This window comes from Salmo salar, chromosome 16 (assembly GCF_965601325.2).
Source record: "Salmo salar chromosome 16, fSalSal1, whole genome shotgun sequence".
NCBI classification, from domain to species: Eukaryota; Metazoa; Chordata; class Actinopteri; order Salmoniformes; family Salmonidae; genus Salmo; species Salmo salar.
In genome coordinates, this window is record NC_138306.1 from 18903843 (window position 1) to 18924042 (window position 20200).

General features: G+C 40.8%; 1 protein-coding gene across 3 annotated transcripts in view; it reads left to right on the top strand.

Annotated features, from left to right (window-relative positions):
- LOC106573309 (inositol 1,4,5-trisphosphate-gated calcium channel ITPR2) overlaps window positions 1–20200 on the top strand; it is a 178625-nt gene that overhangs the window by 142675 nt on the left and 15750 nt on the right. For all 3 annotated transcript variants that reach the window (XR_006759687.2, XM_045697031.2, XM_045697032.2), the window contains exons 52-54: window positions 1504–1634; window positions 2447–2612; window positions 7788–7948. Coding sequence is in view for 2 of the 3 variants with exons in the window: in XM_045697031.2 (XP_045552987.1) it covers window positions 1504–1634; window positions 2447–2612; window positions 7788–7948 (458 nt within the window). In the remaining variant the exon portion in view is untranslated. The remainder of the gene's footprint in view (window positions 1–1503; window positions 1635–2446; window positions 2613–7787; window positions 7949–20200) is intronic.

Below are 20200 nucleotides of genomic sequence, written 5' to 3' on the forward strand. Positions count from 1 at the left end.
GCTACTCTGCTGACACTGACAAACAGATCCATAAAAACGACGTTGTCTGATCCATATACTAGGCCTACGGAAAGGAGCGACACAAACACGACGTCTATATAACCTGGAGGAGGAAATGGTTGTCCAAATACAAACAAAAGTGGCACTGACCCATTGATAAAGACAGTGAATATGCACACTCACCGAGGATATGGCCGATGTTCCCCACTGGTGCCAGTCAATAAGAGTACTACTTTTCGCTCAATTAAGATGAGAATCTTGATAATTAAAAGACAAATTGGAGTCTTTTCATTGTCTTCTCGTTACAGCAATAGCCATTTGTTTTCCAAACTGTTTTTTTTTAGATTGTATTTTTAAATATTGCGATATGCCTGGCTGGGGGTCTCTGCTTTTCACTGACAGTCGCAACTCAACAATCATTTATTTCGTATTTGCCGCATGCTCTGCACAAATTGCGGACCCTTCTGACTATAGTCTATGCGAGTATCATTTTTTTCCTAATGATCCTCTGTGGCCAAATCATGCTTTCTGGTGTAGTAGCCTATTTTGACTGATTTGAATTTATTTCTGTGTAGACAGGAGTAAACTGATTAGGCTATATAATTTTGGTCAGTCTAATTCGATGTACTTTAGGGAAAGCTTCTCTAGCCTTATGGAGTTGCTGCCTATGTATTCTAACATCTTCAAATTGCTCATCGAAATTCATTAAGAATGATGCATGCTGTTGTATACGAGTTGCATATCCTGTTAAGACATGTCATTTTGAGAATCGTGCGTGGACGCCCTAATCCGGTTACGCAACAGATGGATGTGGGTCCGGCCGGTCAAATGTCCACCGCCACTTTTTCCTAATGGAAACACTGCGCTGCCAGTATTTGTTTGAATCCGGTCCACTGCTCTTTCAGCACTTTCAGACCATAGCTAGTTCAGCCAGTCCTTAGTGTAGAGTAATCGTGGAGAGGGAGAAGCAGAGGCATATAGGGGATGACTCATCGTCCTCATCTATGTTCTCTAGTCCAGTGTGTGTCTATGGATCACCTGCACTACAGGGGCCTCGACACGTGACCTCACCGGCTCCTCTCTATTTCTATCCCTCCTTCTCTGACAATGTTCTCACCCTCTCAATCTCTCTCTCGCTGTTTTCTTTACAACCCTCCTCCCCTCTTTTCAAATCTGTCACATAGAGGGGTCACATCCTCTCACGTTTCAGTGTTCCAACTCTTTCATCCAGTGTTGTGAGCACAAGCTTTTGTTGAAGTCTACTATTGTAAGGGAATTTCAACCTGAATCTGATATAGACATGTATAGCTTTTTGAATTGTGAACTTGTCACTCGTTGTCAGGTAGATTTAAGATACTACCACCTTTTGATGTGTACATCTATCATTAGTTACCTAACACACAGTGTTGAGTAGCAGGAGGGGGAAATGGCCTGCCCTGCTGCGTTGCGCTCTCACACACAGACACACTCCTCATGGCTGTATGTTTTGATGTGTGTGTCCAGTGATGGCGGGGGAGGACGATGGGACGGAGCGTGTGTGTGACACTCTGCTGATGTGTATCGTGACGGTGCTGAACCAGGGCCTGAGGAACGGAGGGGGAGTGGGAGACGTGCTGAGGAAACCTTCCAAAGACGTGAGTGACCTTGTCCAATCAGTCAGTCCATCAATCAGTTGATCAATGAACCAGTCAGTAAGAAAATGTACAAAAAAATATAGAAAACAAAGGGCCAACTCTTTTTCATGCTGATGGTGATGATTACAATTCTATTGATGGTATTAATCGGGATGATGATTATGATTATGAGGATGTGGATAGCAGGGGTGGAAAAAGTACTCAATTTTCATACTTGAGGAAAGGTAAAGATACATTAATAGAAAATGACAAAAGTAAAAGTGAGTCACCCAGTTAAATACTACTTAAGTAAAAGTATTTGGTTTTAAATATACTTAAGTATCAAAAGTGAAAAAATTGCTTAAATATACTTAAGTATCAAAAGTAAAAGTAAAATAATATCAACTTCCTTATTTTAAGCAAACGGCACAATTCTTAAAAAAAAAATGATTGACGGATAGCCAGGGCATACTCCAACACTCGGACATAATTTACAAACAAAGCATTTTTTAGTGAGTCCGCCATATCAGAGGCAGTAGGGATGACCAGGGATGTTCTCTTGAAAAGTGTGTGAATTGGACCATTTTCCTGGCCAAATTGTGGGTGTCAGGGAAAATGTATGGAGTAAAAAGTACATTATTTTCTTTAGGAATGTAGTGAAGTAAAAGTTGCCCAAAATATATGTAGTAAAATACAGATACACCAAAGAAAATACTTAAGTAAAAAATACTTTCAAGTACTACTTAAGTACTTTACACGAGGTGGATAATGATGATACTTTGATGCTGAAGATCACTCTCTCGTTGTTTCTCACCGGTCCACTCGTTACCCAGGATCCTCTGTTTGTGGCCCGTGTGGTGTATGACCTGCTGTTCTTCTTCATCGTCATCATCATCGTCCTCAACCTCATCTTCGGCGTCATCATCGATACGTTCGCTGACCTGAGGAGCGAGAAGCAGAGGAAGGAGGAGATACTGAAGACCACCTGCTTCATCTGTGGTGGGTTCACAGCCCTACATAGCACTACATAACTCAATGTTGCACTTCATAGAAGACTACAGAACATCACATAACACTACACAGCACTACATAACAGTACACAGAACTACATAGCAGGAAAATGCATATTGTACAGTTCTGTCGCGTTGTGTGGGTATTTGTATCGTCCTGATGCAACGTTCTACGGTAAATTTCTTGCGTTTTGCCACTTTAATAGCAATACTCCCTCTACTGTCTTGCAATGTTAGAATAAAATCTGACTTCCTTTTGTGCTTGCTGCCTGTACATATCGAACATTACTATGAAGTATGTGCTGTAGATATACAACAAGACCGTATAGAGAGTAGGGGTGTGAGGATCTCGTCATACTTGTATTCAGAATCGTATCTGTATCATCACACTTAATACTCTCAATCGGATTTACTCGTGATCGGAAAACCCGGAAGTGCATTTTAAATGCCAGTAAAGCTTATACCTCAAGTGTGCATTACAGCGCTATCAGTCAGAACACATCTCAGAGCGCATCGTTATATTCATTCACTCATTCACACACATTATTAAATGACCCCGACCAGTGACAATGCACATGATTAACTTAGTCCTATTCAATGATCAATGAAATAGGATAATATACTGTACTATTGTCTACATTGTAGAATAATAGTGAAGACATCAAAACTATGAGATAACACATATGGAATCATGTAGTAACCAAAAAAGTTTTAAACTAATCAAAATATATGATCTATTTGAGATTCTTCAAATAGCCACCCTTTGCCTTCATGACAGCTTGGCACATTCTTGGCATTCTCTCAACCAGCTTCATCTGGAATGCTTTTCCAACAGTCTTGAAGGAGTTCCCACATATTCTGAGCACTTGTTGGCTGCTTTTCCTTCACTATGCGGTCAGACTCATCCCACACCATCTCAATTTGGTTGAGGTTGGGCGATTGTGGAGGCCGGGTCATCTGATGCAGCACTAGTGGTTTCTTTGCAGCAATTCGACCATGAAGGCCTGATTCACACAGTTGATGTTGATGTGTCTGTTACTTGAACTCTGAAGCATTTATTTGGGCTGCAATTTCTGAGGCTGGTAACTCTAATGAACTTATCCTCTGCAGCAGAGGTAACTCTGGTTCTTCTATTCCTGTGGCAGTCCTCATGAGAGCCAATTTCATCATAGCGCTTGACGGTCATTGCGACTGCAAAAACCATCTTTCAAAATTCTTGAAAATTTCGTATTGACTGACAGTCATGTTTTAAAGTAATGATGTTTTGCCGTTTCTCTTTGCTTATTTGAGCTGTTATTGCCATAATATGGACTTGGTCTTTTACCAAATTGGGCTATCTTCTGTATACCCCCCTACCTTGTCACAACACAACTGATTGGCTCAAATGCATTAAGAAGGAAAGAAATTCCACAAATTAACTTTTAAGAAGGCACACCAGTTAATGGAAATGCATTCCAGGTGACTACCTTATGAAGCTGGTTGAGAGACTGTCAAGAGTGTGTACAGCTGTCATCAAGGCAAAGGGTGGCTATTTGAAGAATCTGAAATATAAAATATATTTAGATTTTGTTTAACTTTTTTGGTTACTACATGATTCCATATGTTATTTCATAGTTTTGATGTCTTCACTATTATTCTATAATGTAGAAAATAGTAAAAATAAAGAAAAACCCTTGAATGAGTTGGTGTTCTAAAACTTTTGACAGGTAGTGTGTGTGTATGTCTGTATGTATGTACAGTTGAAGTCGGAAGTTTACATACACTTAGGTTGGAGTCATTAAAACTCGTTTTTCAACCATTCCACAAATTTCTTGTTTACAAACTATAGTTTTGGCATGTTGGTTAGGACATCTACTTTTGAGCATGACACAAATAATTTTCCCAACAATTGTTTACAGACAGATTATTTTACTTATAATTCACTGTATCACAATTCCAGTGGGTCAGAAGTTTATATACACTAAGTTGACTGTACCTTTTAAACAGCTTGGAAAATTCCAGAAAATTATGTTATGGCTTTAGAAGCTTCTGATAGGCTAATTGACATCATTTGAGTCAAATGGGTCAATTGGAGGTGTACCTGTGGATGTCTAGATGTCTGGTGTAGCTGTGGAAGTCTGGTTCATCCTTGGGAGCAATTTCCAAATGCCTGAAGGTACCATGTTCATCTGAAACAAACAATAGTAAGTATAAACACCATGGGACCACGCAGCCGTCATACCACTCAGGAAGGAGACGCCACTGCTCCAAAACCGCCATAAAAAAGCCAGACTACGGTTTGCAACTGCAGATAGGGACAAAGATGGTACTTTTTGGAGAAATGTCCTCTGGTCTGATGAAACAAAAATAGAACTGTTTGGCAATAATGACCATTGTTATGTTTGGAGGAAAAAGGGGGAGGCTTGCAAGCCAAAGAACACCATCCCAACCGTGAAGCACGAGGGTGGCAGCATCATGTTGTGGGGGTGCTTTGCTGCAGGAGGGACTGGTGCACTTCACACAGTCGATGGCATCATGAAGAGGGGAAATAATGTGGATATATTGAAGCAGCATCTCAAGACATCAGTCAGGAAGTGTAAGCTTGGTCGCAAATGGGTCTTCCAAATGGACAATGACCCCAAGCACACTTCCAAAGTTGTGGCAACATGGCTTAAGGACAACTTATTGGAGTGGCCATCACAAAGCCCCGACCTCAATCCTATAGAAAATGTGTGGGCAGGAGGCCTACAAAGGAGGCCTACAAACCTGACTCAGTTACATCAGCTCTGTCAGGAGGAATGGGCCAAAATTCACCCAACTTATTGTGGGAAGCTTGTGGAAGGCTACCCGAAACGTTTGACCCAAGTTAACCTCTTGGGGCTAGGTGGGACGCTAGCGTGCCACCCGTGGTGCACTCCATCAACAGCAGGTGCATTTCAAGAGCGGCAAATTTGAATCCAAATAAATGTCAAAATTCAAATTTTTCAAAAATACAACTATTTTACACCATTTGAAAGATAAACATCTCCTTAATCTAACCACGTTTTACGATTTCAAAAAGGTTTTACGGCGAAAGCATAAATTTAGAGTATGTTAGGACAGTACATTTACAAGAGTTGTGTGTAATGTTTTGTCAAGTCAAAGACAGGGTCACCAAAACCATAAAACCAGCTAAAATGATGCACTAACCTTTTACAATCTCCATCAGATGACACTCCTAGGACATTATGTTAGACAATGCATGCATTTTTAGTTTTATCAAGTTCATATTTATATCCAAAAACAGCGTTTTACTATGGCATTGATGTTGAGGAAATCGTTTCCCTCCAATAACCGGCAGTCAAGTCAGCGTCACAAATTAAATAATTAAAATTAGAAAACATTGGTAAAATATTATATTGTCATTTAAAGAATTATAGATTTACATCTCTTGAACGCAATCAACTTGCCAGATTTAAAAATAACCTTACTGGGAAATCACACTTTGCAATAATCTGAGCACTGCGCCCAGAAAAATACGCGTTGCGATACAGACTAGACGTCATGTTGGGGAGATCTAAAATCGAAAATACTATGTAAATAATCCATTACCTTTGATTCTCTTCATCAGATGTCACTTCCAGGTATCACAGGTCCATAACGAATGTAGTTTTGTTCAAAAAAGCTCATCATTTATGTCCAAAAATCTCCGTCTCGTTAGCACATGATGTAAGCCAGCCGGACTTCTCGTCATGAACGAGGGGAAAAAATATATTTCCGTTCGTTCAAACATGTCAAAGGTTGTATAGCATAAATCATTAGGGCCTTTTTTAACCAGAACATGAATAATATTCAAGGTGGACGAATGCATACTCTTTTATAACGTATTGGAACGAGGGTACCCAACATGAACTCGCGCGCCAGGTGTCTAATGGGACATCATCGTTCCATGGCTCTTGTTCGGTCAGATCTCCCTCCAGAAGACTCAAAACACTTTGTAAAGGCTGGTGACATCTAGTGGAAGCAATAGGAAGTGCCAAAATATTCCTAAACCCCTGTGTTTTTCAATGGGATAGGTTTAAAGTCAATACAACACATCAGGTATCCACTTCCTGTCAGAAAATGTCTCAGGGTTTTGCCTGCCAAATGAGTTCTGTTATACTCACAGACACCATTCAAACAGTTTTAGAAACTTTAGAGTGTTTTCTATCCATATATAATAAGTATATGCATATTCTAGTTACTGGGTAGGATTAGTAACCAGATTAAATCGGGTACATTTTTTTTATCCAGACGTGCAAATGCTGCCCCCTAGACCCAACAGGTTAAAACATTTAAAGGCAATGCTACCAAATACTAATTGAGTGCATGTAAACTTCTGACCCACTGGGAATGTGATGAAAGAAATAAAATATGAAATAAATCATTCTCTCTACTATTATTCTGACATTTCACATTCTTAAAATAAAGTGGTGATCTTAGGATCTAACCTGACCAAACCTAACCTGACCTAAGGCAGGGAATTTTTACTTGGATTAAATTTCAGGAATTGTGAAAAACTGAGTTTAAATTTATTTGGCTAAGGTATATGTAAACTTCCGACTTCATGTGTGTGTGGCTGGCTGGCTGGCTTTTCAACAACAACAAATTATAATATTGCCTGCATTTATTCCAGACACAGATTTAGATGAACGTAGGCTAACTCCCATATATTGTTCAACTTTTGTGAGGAGCAAAACTTTTCTCTCCCGACACTTATGCCACAACATTTGTGCAATCAAAATAAACTATCTACGTTTGTCATTTTATTTTCTGTTGATCTGTCGCTCTGTAAACATGCCTGGGCGAGAATAAATAATAGCAATAATTGCCGCCCGTTTGTTTACAGACCGAAGAGCTAGCCTTTAGTTGTTTAGAGCACAGTGCTTCACACTGTTTGAGTGAAAGAGAGATGTGTGCTGTCAGCTGACAATTACATTTTTCCAATCACAGATAATTACAAAAATACTTGTCAATTGTATGTGGAAAGTTCTCTATATCCGTTACGATACTCGTTTTGTCCGAGTACTCAGCACACCTCTAATAGAGATGCTCTACAATATAATTAGGAACGGCAACGAAACTGCAAGATATGACAAAGGTAAAGTGAATTGGTGTATCAGTGAATTGGTATATCAGTGAGTAAGTACTGTTTTTCCTCACTTAGGGTTGGAGAGGGATAAGTTTGACAACAAGACGGTGTCCTTTGAGGAGCACATCACGTCGGAACACAACATGTGGCACTATCTGTACTTCCTGGTTCTGGTGAGGGTGAAGGACCCCACAGAGTACACCGGCCCAGAAAGCTACGTGGCCCAGATGATCAAGGTGGGTAGTTAGTGAGCTACCTCTTCCATGATCTACACAGGTATTCACCTCAACACCTCTGTGTTGCATGATAGAACGGTGTGTCTATTTTAGCACCAAGGTACTGGTGATGCAATGATGAGTCAGGATTTTATATTTCAACCTCATCTGTGTTGAATGTGAAAACAGTGTTGGAACGGTGAATTCGGACTCCTTGCTGTCACTGCCATTTGAAAGGTATTGGCTGTTTTTACATGTGTAGCATGTCTGTTATGAGTACACACACTCGCACAAACACACAGTTTGTCCTTTAAATATATGCAGTAGCCGTAGCGTCTCAAGGTGTCCTCAGCAGCCAGAGGCAGTGACAAATCTGCCGACGTGCCCTTGAGCAAGATACTTAACCCTAATTGCTCCTGTAAATTGCTCTGGATAAGAGCGTCTGCTAAATGACTAAAATGTAAATGATAAATGTGTTCCGGTCTGACTGTGAATCATCAGCCTCTGCAGCAGACTCACTCCTCCCCCCCCCCCCCCCCAAAGAGCGAAAAACACCACAAAACATGACTGAGCCCAGCATCACAAACTCCTTCTCTTCCTTTCCCTTTCTCTTAGACTTGGTTATAAAGCTACAGTGCACTTCTCAGAAACTAGGGACTGCCACTCTGATCTTTCTCCCTTACATGCAGTAAGGGTGGCAACGTCCTGTCTGGAAACGTTCCACAACCTGTCTGGGGGAAAAAAGCAATACAGAGGCATTTATGTATGGGGTGTTATGATGCAGTTCTAATGCATTGTTAGAGTTGTCATACCCATGTCTTAAACCCCTTATAATCAACTCATAATGATCCTGACTAATACCGGCGAGTTTCAATCTGTTGAAGTGTTGAAACAAACAGATGCATAACATATTATTTGTCTTGTTATAAGACATTACAAAAGCTCATACAGGATTATAACATGTTATAAAGCATTATAGCTGGATGCTTTAAGTAAAGATTTATCAGAAGGGGTTTTTGTTGGTTGCCAAGAGGTTAATGTGTTCAAACATCATTGCAGTTGGTTCAAACAACTATTTGCATAACAAATAGTTGACGACTGAATGCAATCAACACGTTTTAAAGAAGGGATGGCCAGTCAGACTGAGGTACTGGTGCATGGTGACGTCATGGTGACGTCATGGTGAGTCAGGAGTTGTAGATGTACACCTCTTTAGATGTTGGCCCAATAAACACTGCAATTGGCAGAAAGCAACCTGGATTTATAGACAATAGTCAGTCCCAGATCTGTATCTCTTCTGAACAATAGAAGATCAAGATCTGTGTACGTTCAGCTCTGAGAAAAATTTAGTCTATCCTGTTGACATGTCATTAGTTGCTGTATTAGACAGCACTAAAGTACATTGCAGAGCTCAGGCTGTGTTCTCTGCAGTCTGTTTTAGGTGAACACGCACACCGCAGTCCTTACTCAGTCTGAGGGGTGGACTAGCTAATTAACGCAGTCTTTCCACCGCTCTCCCTCCCTGTCTGTACGCAGTGCACTGACACCTGAGGAGAGTATCACATATGCACGTACGCATGCACACACACAAAACACAGTTTCCAAGACTGAGAATGAGTGTGTCCGCCTGGTAAATACAGAATTACAGTGCATTTGTAAAATGTTCAGACCCCTTGACTTTTTCTACATTTTGTTAAGTTACAGCCTTATTCTAAAATTGATTAAATCGTTTTTTCCCCCTCAATCTACACACAATGCCACATAATGACAAAGCAAAAACAGGTTTTTAGAAATGTTTGCAAATGTATAAAATAAAAAACTGATAACATTTACATACGTATTCAGACCCTTTACTCAGTACTTCATTGAAGCACCTTTGGCAGTGATTATAGCCTCGAGTCTTCTTGGGTATGACGCTACAAGCTTGGCACACCTTCATTTTGTGAGTTTCTTCACTTCTTCTCTGCAGATCCTCTCAAGCTCTGTCAGGTTCTATGGGGAGTGTCGCTGCCCAGCTATTTTCAGGTCTCTCCAGAGATGTTTGATCGTGTTTAAGTCCGGGCTCTGGCTGGGCCACTCAAGGACATTCACAGACTTGTCCCGAAGCCTCTCCTGCATCGTCTTGGCTGTACGCTTAGGGCCGTTATTCTGTTGGAAGGTGAACCGTCGCCCCAGTCTGAGGTCCTGAGCACTCTGGAGCAGGTTTTCATCAGGGATCTCTCTGTACTTTGCTCTGTTCATCTTTCCCTCGATCCTGACTAGTCTCCCAGTCCCTGCCGCTGGAAAACATTCCCACAGCATGATGCTGCCACCATTGTTCACCGTAGGGATGGTGCCAGATTTCCTCCAGACGTGACACTTTGCGTTTAGGCCGAAGAGTTTAATCTTGGTTTCATCAGACCAGATAATCTTGTTTCTCATGGTCTAAGAGTCCTTCAGGTGCATTTTGGCAAACTCAAAGCGGACTGTCATGTGCCTTTTACTGAGGAGTTGCTTCCGTCTGGCCACTATCATAAAGGCCTGATTGGTGGAGTGCTGCAGAGATGGTTGTCATTCTGGAAGGTTCTCCCATCACCACAGAGGAACTCTGGAGCTCTGTCAGAGTGACCGTCGGGATTTTTGGTCACCTCCTTGACCAAGGCCCTTTTCCCCCAATTGCTAAGTTTGGCTGGGCGGCCAGCTTCAGGGTGGTTCCACACTTCTTCCATTTAAGAATGATGGAGGCCACTGTGTTCTTGGGGACCTTCAATGATGCATACATTTTTTGCTACCCTTCCCCAGATCTGTGCCTCGGCATAATCCTGTCTCGGAGCGCTGCAGACAATTCATTCGACCTCATTGCTTGGTTTTTGCTCTGACATACACTGTCAACTGTGGGACTTTATATAGACAGGTGTGTTCCTTTCCAAATCATGTCCAATCAATTGAATTTACCACAGGTGGACTCCAATCAAGTTGTAGATATTCAAAATTGATTCAATAAAATAAAAAATCTCACCCATCTACACACAATGCCCGATAATGACAAAGTGAAAACATGTTTTTAGAAAATGTAGCTAATTTATTGAAAATGAAATACAGAAATATCTCATTTACATAATTGTTTACACCCCTGAGTCAATACTTTTTGGAAGCATTTTTCGTCAGCGATTACAGCTGTGAGACTTTCTGGGTAAGTCTCAAAGAGCTTTCCACACCTGGATTATGCAACATTTGCCCATTTTATTCTTTAAAAATTCTTCAAGCTATGTCAAATTGGCTGTTGATCATTCTAGACAATCATTTTCAGGGAGATTTTCAAGTAGATTTAAGTTACAACTGTAACTCAGCCACTCAGGAACAGCCACTGTCTTCTTAGTAAACAACTTCAGTGTAGATTTGGCCTTGTTGGCCTTGTTTTAGGTTATTGTCATGCTGGAAGGTGAATTTGTCTCCCAGTGTGGAAAGCAGACTGAACCAGGTTTTCTGCTAGGATTTTTCCTGTGCTTCGTTCCATTCTCTTTTTTTATCCTGAACAACTCCCCAGTCCTTAACGATTAGAAGCATACCTATAACATAATGCAGCCACCACTATGCTTGAAAATATGGAGCGTGGTAATCAGTAATGTGTTGTATTGGATTTTCCCCAAACATAACGCTTTGTATTCAGGACAAAAAGTTTGTTGCTTAGCCACCTTTTTTGCAGTATTACTTTTAGTGCCTTGTTGCAAACAGGATGCATGTTTTGGAATATTTTTTATTCTGTACAGCAGTGGTCACCAACCGGTCGATCTTCAAGGCATTCCTAGTCGATCACCAACATTTCTGTAGAAAAGCCAAAGATAAAGGCTTGTGCTTATTTTTGTGTGTTGCGCTGTTGTTGGTAGGTGCATTTGATTCAGAAGCCCTGCGCAGTAGGTAGGAAAAGTGTTCCCATTTGTAACTATTTAATTTGTCTGAAAAGACACACTCCGCTTACCCAGTGTCCAGGAGGTCTGTGGCTAAATCGAGTGTGCCTACTGCGCTAGCCAATCTAATAACTCAAATCACAGTGCCTACAAGTTTGATACTAGCCTACGTGAGATTTCATAACTTTTAAAACCATGACCAGAGAGACTGTCAAATAATACAGCAAGAAGCTGATGTTTTTATGAATGAGTTCATGTTGCAGTTTTAATTCAGCACTGTCCAAACTGTTTTTATTCAACACTATTACAAAACATAAAATGCCTACTCCCACTTGCTCTGCAGTGAATGAGTAGCCCTGTGTTTTTATTATTATTAGCAGCTCATCATGTCTTTTGAGGAATATTTCACTTTCACTGGTCATAGGAACAACAATTTGTGCTTGAGGCAGATGCGGTGTGGCTCGAGGTTCGCCGTCAGATCGAAGACTGACCAGAGACAGGGGACGCAGTCTCACCGGAGGAAAGGAAGTAGAGAGCAGACTGTGAGAGGCTGACCCTTTGCTGCGCCCTCCCTCCGCTGAGACTAATGCCATGTTCAAGACAACTGGAAACTCAGACATGTCCGACTTTAGTGCGTTCAAGACATCTGTGAACTCTGGAAAAAAAATTGATCTGACTGGGAATTTTTTTTTGAAGGGTCATCCAACTCAGAATTCCAAGTCGTAAACCTGGGCATCTTTCTAGAGCCCCGACTTCCCGACTTGAACATCGCTGACGTCGTGATTTTACTTAATTTGTTTTAGCTCTGGAGATTGCATGGCTGAGTGCTCGATTTTATACACCTGTCAGCAACGAGCATGACTGAAATAGTAGAATCCAATAATTTGAGGTGGTGTCAACATGTAGTTTAGCATCAGTGCAGTGAAGTATAAAGGGAATTATTTCAATTTATACTCAGCTGTGCCTCGCAAGTGCAACACCAACTGATCTATTTTATCAAAGCTTGAGTTTTGAAATATAATATGGTCTGAGAAGAACAATATTGACAGGCCGGGCATATAGCCAATATGCTGTGATAATGTATTAGGCCTGCCTACTGCACAAACCTCATTCCTACATTACTGTTTTTATTAGGTTAGTGTTACATTTTTTAAGACATGTTTTAAAAAAAAAATCGGAGCGGTAGATCTCTGCTTGCTTTTTGACTGTGAAAGTGTTCTTTACACAGAAAAGGTTGGTGACTGCTGTTCAGGCTTCCTCTTTTTCACTCTTGTCAATTAGGTTAGTATTGTGGAGTAACTACAGTCTATCCTCAGTTTTCTCCTATCACAGCCATTAAACTCTGTAACTGTTTCAAAGTCACCATTGGCCTCATGGTGAAATCCCTGAGCGGTTTCCTTGCTCTCCGGCAACTGAGTTAGGAATGACGACTGTAACTTTGTAGTGACTGGGTGTATTGATACACCATCCAAAGTGTAATTAATAACTTCACCGTGCTCCATGATATTCAATGTCTGCTTTTTATTTTTACCCATCTACCTATAGGTGCCCTTCTTTGCGAGGCATTGGAAAACCTCTCTGTTTTTTTTTATTTGAATCTGTGTTTGAAATTCACTGCTCGACTGAGGGACCTTACAGATAATTGTATGTGTGGGGTACAGAGATGAGGTAGTCATAAAAAAATCATGTTAAACACTATTACTGCACACAGAGTGAGTCCATGCAACTTATTATGTTACTTGTTAAGCATATTTTTACTCCTGAACTTTTTTAGGCTTGCCATAACAAATGGGATGAATACTTCAGCTTTTCATTTTGTATTAATTTGTATAAAAACAAATGGAAAACTTAATTCTACTTTGATGTTATTGTGTGTAGGGAAGTGACAACATTTTTCTATTTAATACAAAATCGAGGGATGTGAATACTTTCTGAAGGCACTGCAACCACAGCTCTGTTACATAACCCATCTCAAGTGGCCCGCTAATAGCTCAGCCCTGCCTGGCACGTGTTCTCCTGTCCCGCTCGCTCTCTCTCGCTCGCTTTGTCACTCACTCACTCTCACACACACGCATTATCACGCCACGAGTCAATTATTCCTTAGCAACGTGGCTGTCACTTGTCGGTTGTCGGCGGCAACAGGAGAGGGGAAGACGACGGAGAGGGGGCCTCTGAACTTGTGATCTAGAGAGGCCAAAGGTCAAAATGTCCTGGTGGAGGGCACACACAAGTGTCTCTCTCTCTCTCTCTCTCTCTCTCTCACTCTCTCTCTCACACACACACACACACACACACTCCTCTCTTTGTATCTGTTTACCTAGGTGAGTCAAGCAGAAGGCAGCACATCCTGTTGTACAGTCTCTAGCAGAGATGCGTTTATTGAACATCGTTGGTGATCTTTCTTAAGAGGCTAGATAACACAATCACGTGCTGCTTGGTTTTCTACCGTTGTAGTGTTTGATACCAGTGTAGTGTACTACAGGCCATTAGGGTTGGTTATGGAAGCTGATGGGTCATGTGATGTAAAATGTGCGCATGTGCGCTAGGGGTGTGACCGTAAAAAATGTTAAACAAAATTGTTAACTGAAAATTCCTAACCGTGAATTTTTTTTTCTTCTCCACAATGTTAATAGCAATGCAATCATCACAAAACTACCTGGTCCCGGTCATCATCATAAAGGGTCAAATTCAAATGAAACAAATACCTAATGCATCAATGCTGTAACTTTAGTAGGAGAAGCTACTTCATTAACTGGTCCTTTTTAATGTACGAGTGAGAGGGAAGCAGAGCAGCAGCTCAAGCAGCGAGCAGGGGAGGGGCATGCGGTGTGCGTCTGAGTGACGAGGGTAGCAGGGGAGGGGGAGATGGCAACCAAGTCGACTCGCTCTGGTAGACTAATTTATTGCTAGTTATTTATAATCTCATCTGATTACCTAGTATCTGTCTTGACTGCATCAAACTGAGAGAAGCTAGTTAAGCTAGCTAACGTTAGGATAATTGAGTCTACGTAACTTTTGAATTCCATCTTCCATTGATTAGCCTAGATATCTCTTAATATATTGCCCCATGGAGGCTCTAGCTCTGACTGTAGTCTAGTTTGATGACTTGTGATTGGATGACAATAACAAGCTACATGCGCCACTCTCGTGAAAAGCCAGAGTAGCAGCAGCATAAATAATAAAATGTTCTCTCTCTCTGCAGTAAGCGCAATGTAGACCATCTGCATTGTGAATTCGCGTGGAATTTTATGAATCTTTCATATTTTTTATGGAAAACCAATACAAAAATGTATGGTTAAACAGTAAGAGAATGTTTCCATTTGTTACATCCATAATGCGTACGCTACGGGTGGTGCTATGTCAGAGAGTGACTAGCCAAATAAGCAAGGGCCATACAGAGGACACTTGACCTGACTATACTCCAAACATACTCTGGAGTTTAGTCGTGGATCATTAACTTGTCATCCCTTTGAGCAGGTCTTAAGTGTGCCTCTCTGACTCTCACACACTCATACAGTCTCTCTCGTTCTGTTTTTCTCTCTGTGTTACAGCAGTTTAGATTGCTTCGCTAGACTGCAGGCACAAAAATGTAAGCCTAAAATGGTTATTTCCCTAGGCACTATCATGCTGAGTCGTCTCCTTTGTCCATGTTCTGTTGTGTGCCTGGTGAAAGGCTTCACAGCAATATTGCAACAGGCAACCACTGGTGAGCCACAGAGTGATGCAGTGTGTAGTATGAGACTTAGTGAGGTGACAGAATGGTTCAGTGAAGAAGTACTGAACCCCTGACAACGTCGTGCAGTACACTGTTGTTATTGTTTTGGCAGGCGATGGTGCCTAAGTGAATGTTTACACTGTGGGGTTATTTTGGGAAAGACTTATTACGTCAGAGGTTGGCTGTGATTGTTTAAAGTAGTCCATACACACAGCTCAAATGTTAGTCTGGGGACTGTTCATGTTTTGTAAATGTTAGATTACATTTACTCATGTTATTCTAGATTACTCACGTCATGTTTAAGTTAAACGGATGAAGACAACAAGACGTCATACTCTTTGTCGTGTCTTTGGCTATGCCGCATTAAGTGATATGACATGCTATTCTATATAATCATTTCTCTGTAATTAATATTACCTGATTAAGCTAATCGGGTAGATAATTAACTAGAAAGTCGGGGTACCACGAAAGAGTGTTTTATAGAGCTGTTATCTTCCGAATAAACTCTTAAAGACCTAGTAATATTTTACATCAATAGCAGTCAATATTACTCGTCACCTTATTTCAGTCTCATCTGAAAGTTGTAAATTCTTGATTATCTTCACGAGCCCTGGATAACAAGTTGAATCAGCAATACAAACTGTGGTTTAATTATTTATTTACTAAATACCTAAATAATCACACAGAATTACATATACACAGAATGCAAAATATGTCATACAGAAAACGTCCCTGGTGGACGGAGCCGACGTAACGGCTGGTTACACAAAGGAAAGGGGGTTGGGTTTGAGTGAAAGAGTGGGAAGACTGAGGAACAAAGGGAGAAGCTACTCTATCGTAAATACAGTATCTTATGTATTCTAAATTACTGCCCATTTGCAAAAGGAAAATGCAATAAATATTTACTCTGAGCTGCGCTTCGGTAGGTTGGTCGTAGATGCTGGCCGTGTTGCCCAACAGAGATCTTCCTGTCCTCGGAAGAATGTCTCTGGTGGTAAATTGGATACGTTGTAGTATTGTCGTTGTGCGTTAGACTGGATCCGTCGTCCGTCCTTTCCTAGCCCATGTTTACAGCGGCCGTTGCTAACTCAATGGCTAGGAGGTATCACTTCTGTAGTGAATAAGAGTTCAACGTTCATACCATTCGCAACCAAAGCTCACACTGAGGTTGGCTTAGTTCTGTAGTTGACATGTTAGTCCTTCTAACGTGGAACCGTCGTCCTCACGTCCTCGGAACAGCTTATTATCTAAGTCCTTTTAACGTGAGGCTGCAGGCCTCGCGTACTCGGAACAGAAAGTTATATTTTCGTAAAGGGCTTATATAGTGGAGGGAGAGAAGGATGTGTTTCATAGTTTATAACCAATGTCTCTTCACAGGGGTGGGCCACTGAGTGACCAGAGCTCTAACCTTATGAAAACCCAATTCTCTCATTTGGAAGCTAAAATTCCATTTCATCTTTTCACAAATAGTTTCATATTTAAACATTTAAATTGCACAACAATTCCATGTGAATCTGATAACTATAATGTGTAGACTTTCCCAGATACAGTTTATGTCGTCCTATCATTAATAAGAATGTCTCAGATGACAACCGAACTGACATCATATTCATTAAGTACCAACGCATATTTTCAACTGGTTGGATTACCGAAATATGGTTCCTTTCCCCCCACCTTTTGATGTTCCCCGACTCTCTATGTATAACAAAGGCTTTTCAAGAGTCCTTCAGTAGAGTCAAGAGAGGAAAGGGAGAAAGGTATTTATGGGGGGTCATAAACCTTACTCACAGGCCAACGTCATGACATATTTTACTCTATTTCAGTGACGAGGAGGGAAGTGTAACGTATCTTTTTATCGTTATTGAGGTCTGGGCTATGTTAGTCATCAGATGACTAGACCAGTGGTTCCCAACCTTTTTCTCTTACTGTACCACCAACTGAATTTTGCTCTGCTCGGAGTACCCCTGGTTTGGAACCACTGGACTAGACTACACACAAGTTAAGTTCACTTCAACCCCCATTAATATATTTGAGTTTAAATAATCTCCCGTCATACATGGTTTTCCACAAAGTCTGATTGCACCGAAGGCTAAGATGGTATCCACTCACTATGAATAATTAGATATACTAGCCTAATTGTGTGTTATCAACAGCCGTGTGTTATCAAGAGTCCCATTAAGACATCTAAGTTGTAAATATTAGGGGTATACAGTTGAAGTCGGAAGTTTACATACACATTAGCAAAATACATCTAAACTCAGTTTTTCACAATTCCTGACATTTAATCCTATAAAAACTCCCTGTCTTAGGTCAGTTAGGATGACCACTTTATTTTAAGAATGTGAAATGTCAGAATAATTGTAGAGAGAATTATTTATTTCAGCTTTTATTTCTGTCATCACATTCCCAGTGGGTCAGAAGTTTACATACATTAATTGAGTGTAAGTCGCTCTGGATAAGAGCGTCTGCTAAATGACTAAAATGTAATGTAAATGTAATTAGTATTTGGTAGCATTGCCTTTAAATTGTTTAACTTGGGTCAAATGTTTCGGGTAGCCTTCCACAAGCTTCCCACAATAAGTTGGGTGAATTTTGGCCCATTCCTCCTGACAGAGCTGATGTAACTGAATCAGGTTTGTAGGCTTCCTTGCCTGCAAACACTTTTTCAGTTCTGCCCACAATTCTTCTGTAGGATTGAGGTCAGGGCTTTGTGATGGCCACTCCAATACCTTGACTTTGTTGTCCTTAAGCCATTTTGCCACAACGTTGGAAGTATACTTGGGGTTATTGTCCCTTTGGAAGACCCATTTGCAACCCAGCTTTAACTTCCTGACTGATGTCTTGAGATGTTGCTTCAATATATCCACATAATTTTCCTTTCTCTTGAAGCCATCTATTTTGTGAGGTGCACCAGTTCCTCGTGCAGCAAATCACCCCCACAACATGTGCTGCCACAACAGGTGCTGCCACCCCTGTGCTTCACGGTTGGGATGGTGTTCTTCGGCTTGCAAGCCTCCCCCTTTTTCCTCCAAACATAATGAAGGTCATTATGGCCAAACAGTTCTAATTTTGTTTCATCAGACCAGAGGACATTTCTCCAAAAAGTGCAATCTTTGTCCCCATTTGCAGTTGCAAACTGTAGTCTGACCTTTTTATGGGGTTTTTGGAGCAGTGGCTTCTTCCTTGCTGAGCGGCCTTTCAGGTTATGTCAATATAGGACTCGTTTTACTGTGGATATGGATACTTTTGTAGCTGTTTCCTCCAGCATCTTCACAAGGTCCTTTGCTGTTGTTCTAGGATTGATTAGCACTTTTCGCACCAAAGTACGTTCATCTCTAGGAGACAGAACGCGTCTCCTTCCTGTGCGGTATGACGGCTGCGTGGTCCCATGGTGTTTATACTTGTGTACTATTGTTTGTACAGATAAACGTGGTACCTTCAGGCGTTTGGAAATTGCTCCCAAGGATGAACCAGACTTGTGGAGGTCTACAATTTATTTTCTGAGGTCTTGGCTGATTTCTTTAGATTTTTCCATGATGTCAAGCAAAGAGGCACTGAGTTTGAAGGTAAGCCTTGAAATACATCCACAGGTACACCTCCAATTGACTCGAATGATGTCAATTAGCCTAACAGAAGCTTCTAAAGCCATGACATAATTTTCTGGAATTTTCCAAGCTGTTTAAAGGCACAGTCAACTTTGTGTATGTAAACTTCTGACCCAATGGAATTGTGATTCAGTGAAATAATCTGTCTGTAAACAAATGTTTGGAAAAATTACTTGTCTCATGCACAAAGTAGATGTCCTAACCGACTTGCCAAAACTATAGTTTGTTAACAAGAAATTTGTGGAGTTGTTGAAAAACGAGTTTTAATGACTCCAACCTAAGTGTATGTAAATTCCGACTTCAACTGTATATACAGTAGTTGTGCCACTAAAAGTTTTGCAATTTTGCTGCAGGTAATTTGTGGTTTATTATCGTACCCTGCGTCACTACTTAATTGTTCCAGACCAGCGCAAGGTTGAGTTAGAGCACTGATTATGCTTTTGGGTCCCACGGCTCTGACAATGAATGGGCGACATGAACCTAAATAGAAACTGATAATTGTGCACGACTTCAGTATTACTTCCTAAAACTGTTGTTACACTAAGGTTTTTATTCTAAGAGAAACTTAGACTACAATTAGGGTGTGGAAATGTTAGGGTTATTTTTCCCTTGCTGTAGTACTGTAGCCTACTCCCAACTGGTCACGTTGTACAGCGCCTGAGTGGTGCAGCAGTTTAAGACACTGCATTGCAGTGCTAGCTGTGTTGCTACAGATGCTGGTTCAATACCTGTGCCGGCCTCGACTGGGAGACCCATGAGATGACTGGAGGTTTTTGGTTTCTCTCCTTCTGAAAACATAAATAAATAATTCTGAATAACAAACTGGCTTTTTTACAAATTAGCAGCAATGTCTCACCCCATGTTCAAGAATGGCCTTTTTCTTGTTCATTTTACGTTATTTGAAAACCAAATCATTTCCAAAATATTGTTCTTTTTAAACAAAGCTATTTATTATTATTAATTTTGAATTGTATAAAAGCCCCTTGGATATTCTCACAGATATATTATTAACCCTGTTATTAGCAGGACAATATATATTGGTCATATTGGTCATGGTCCCCAAGTG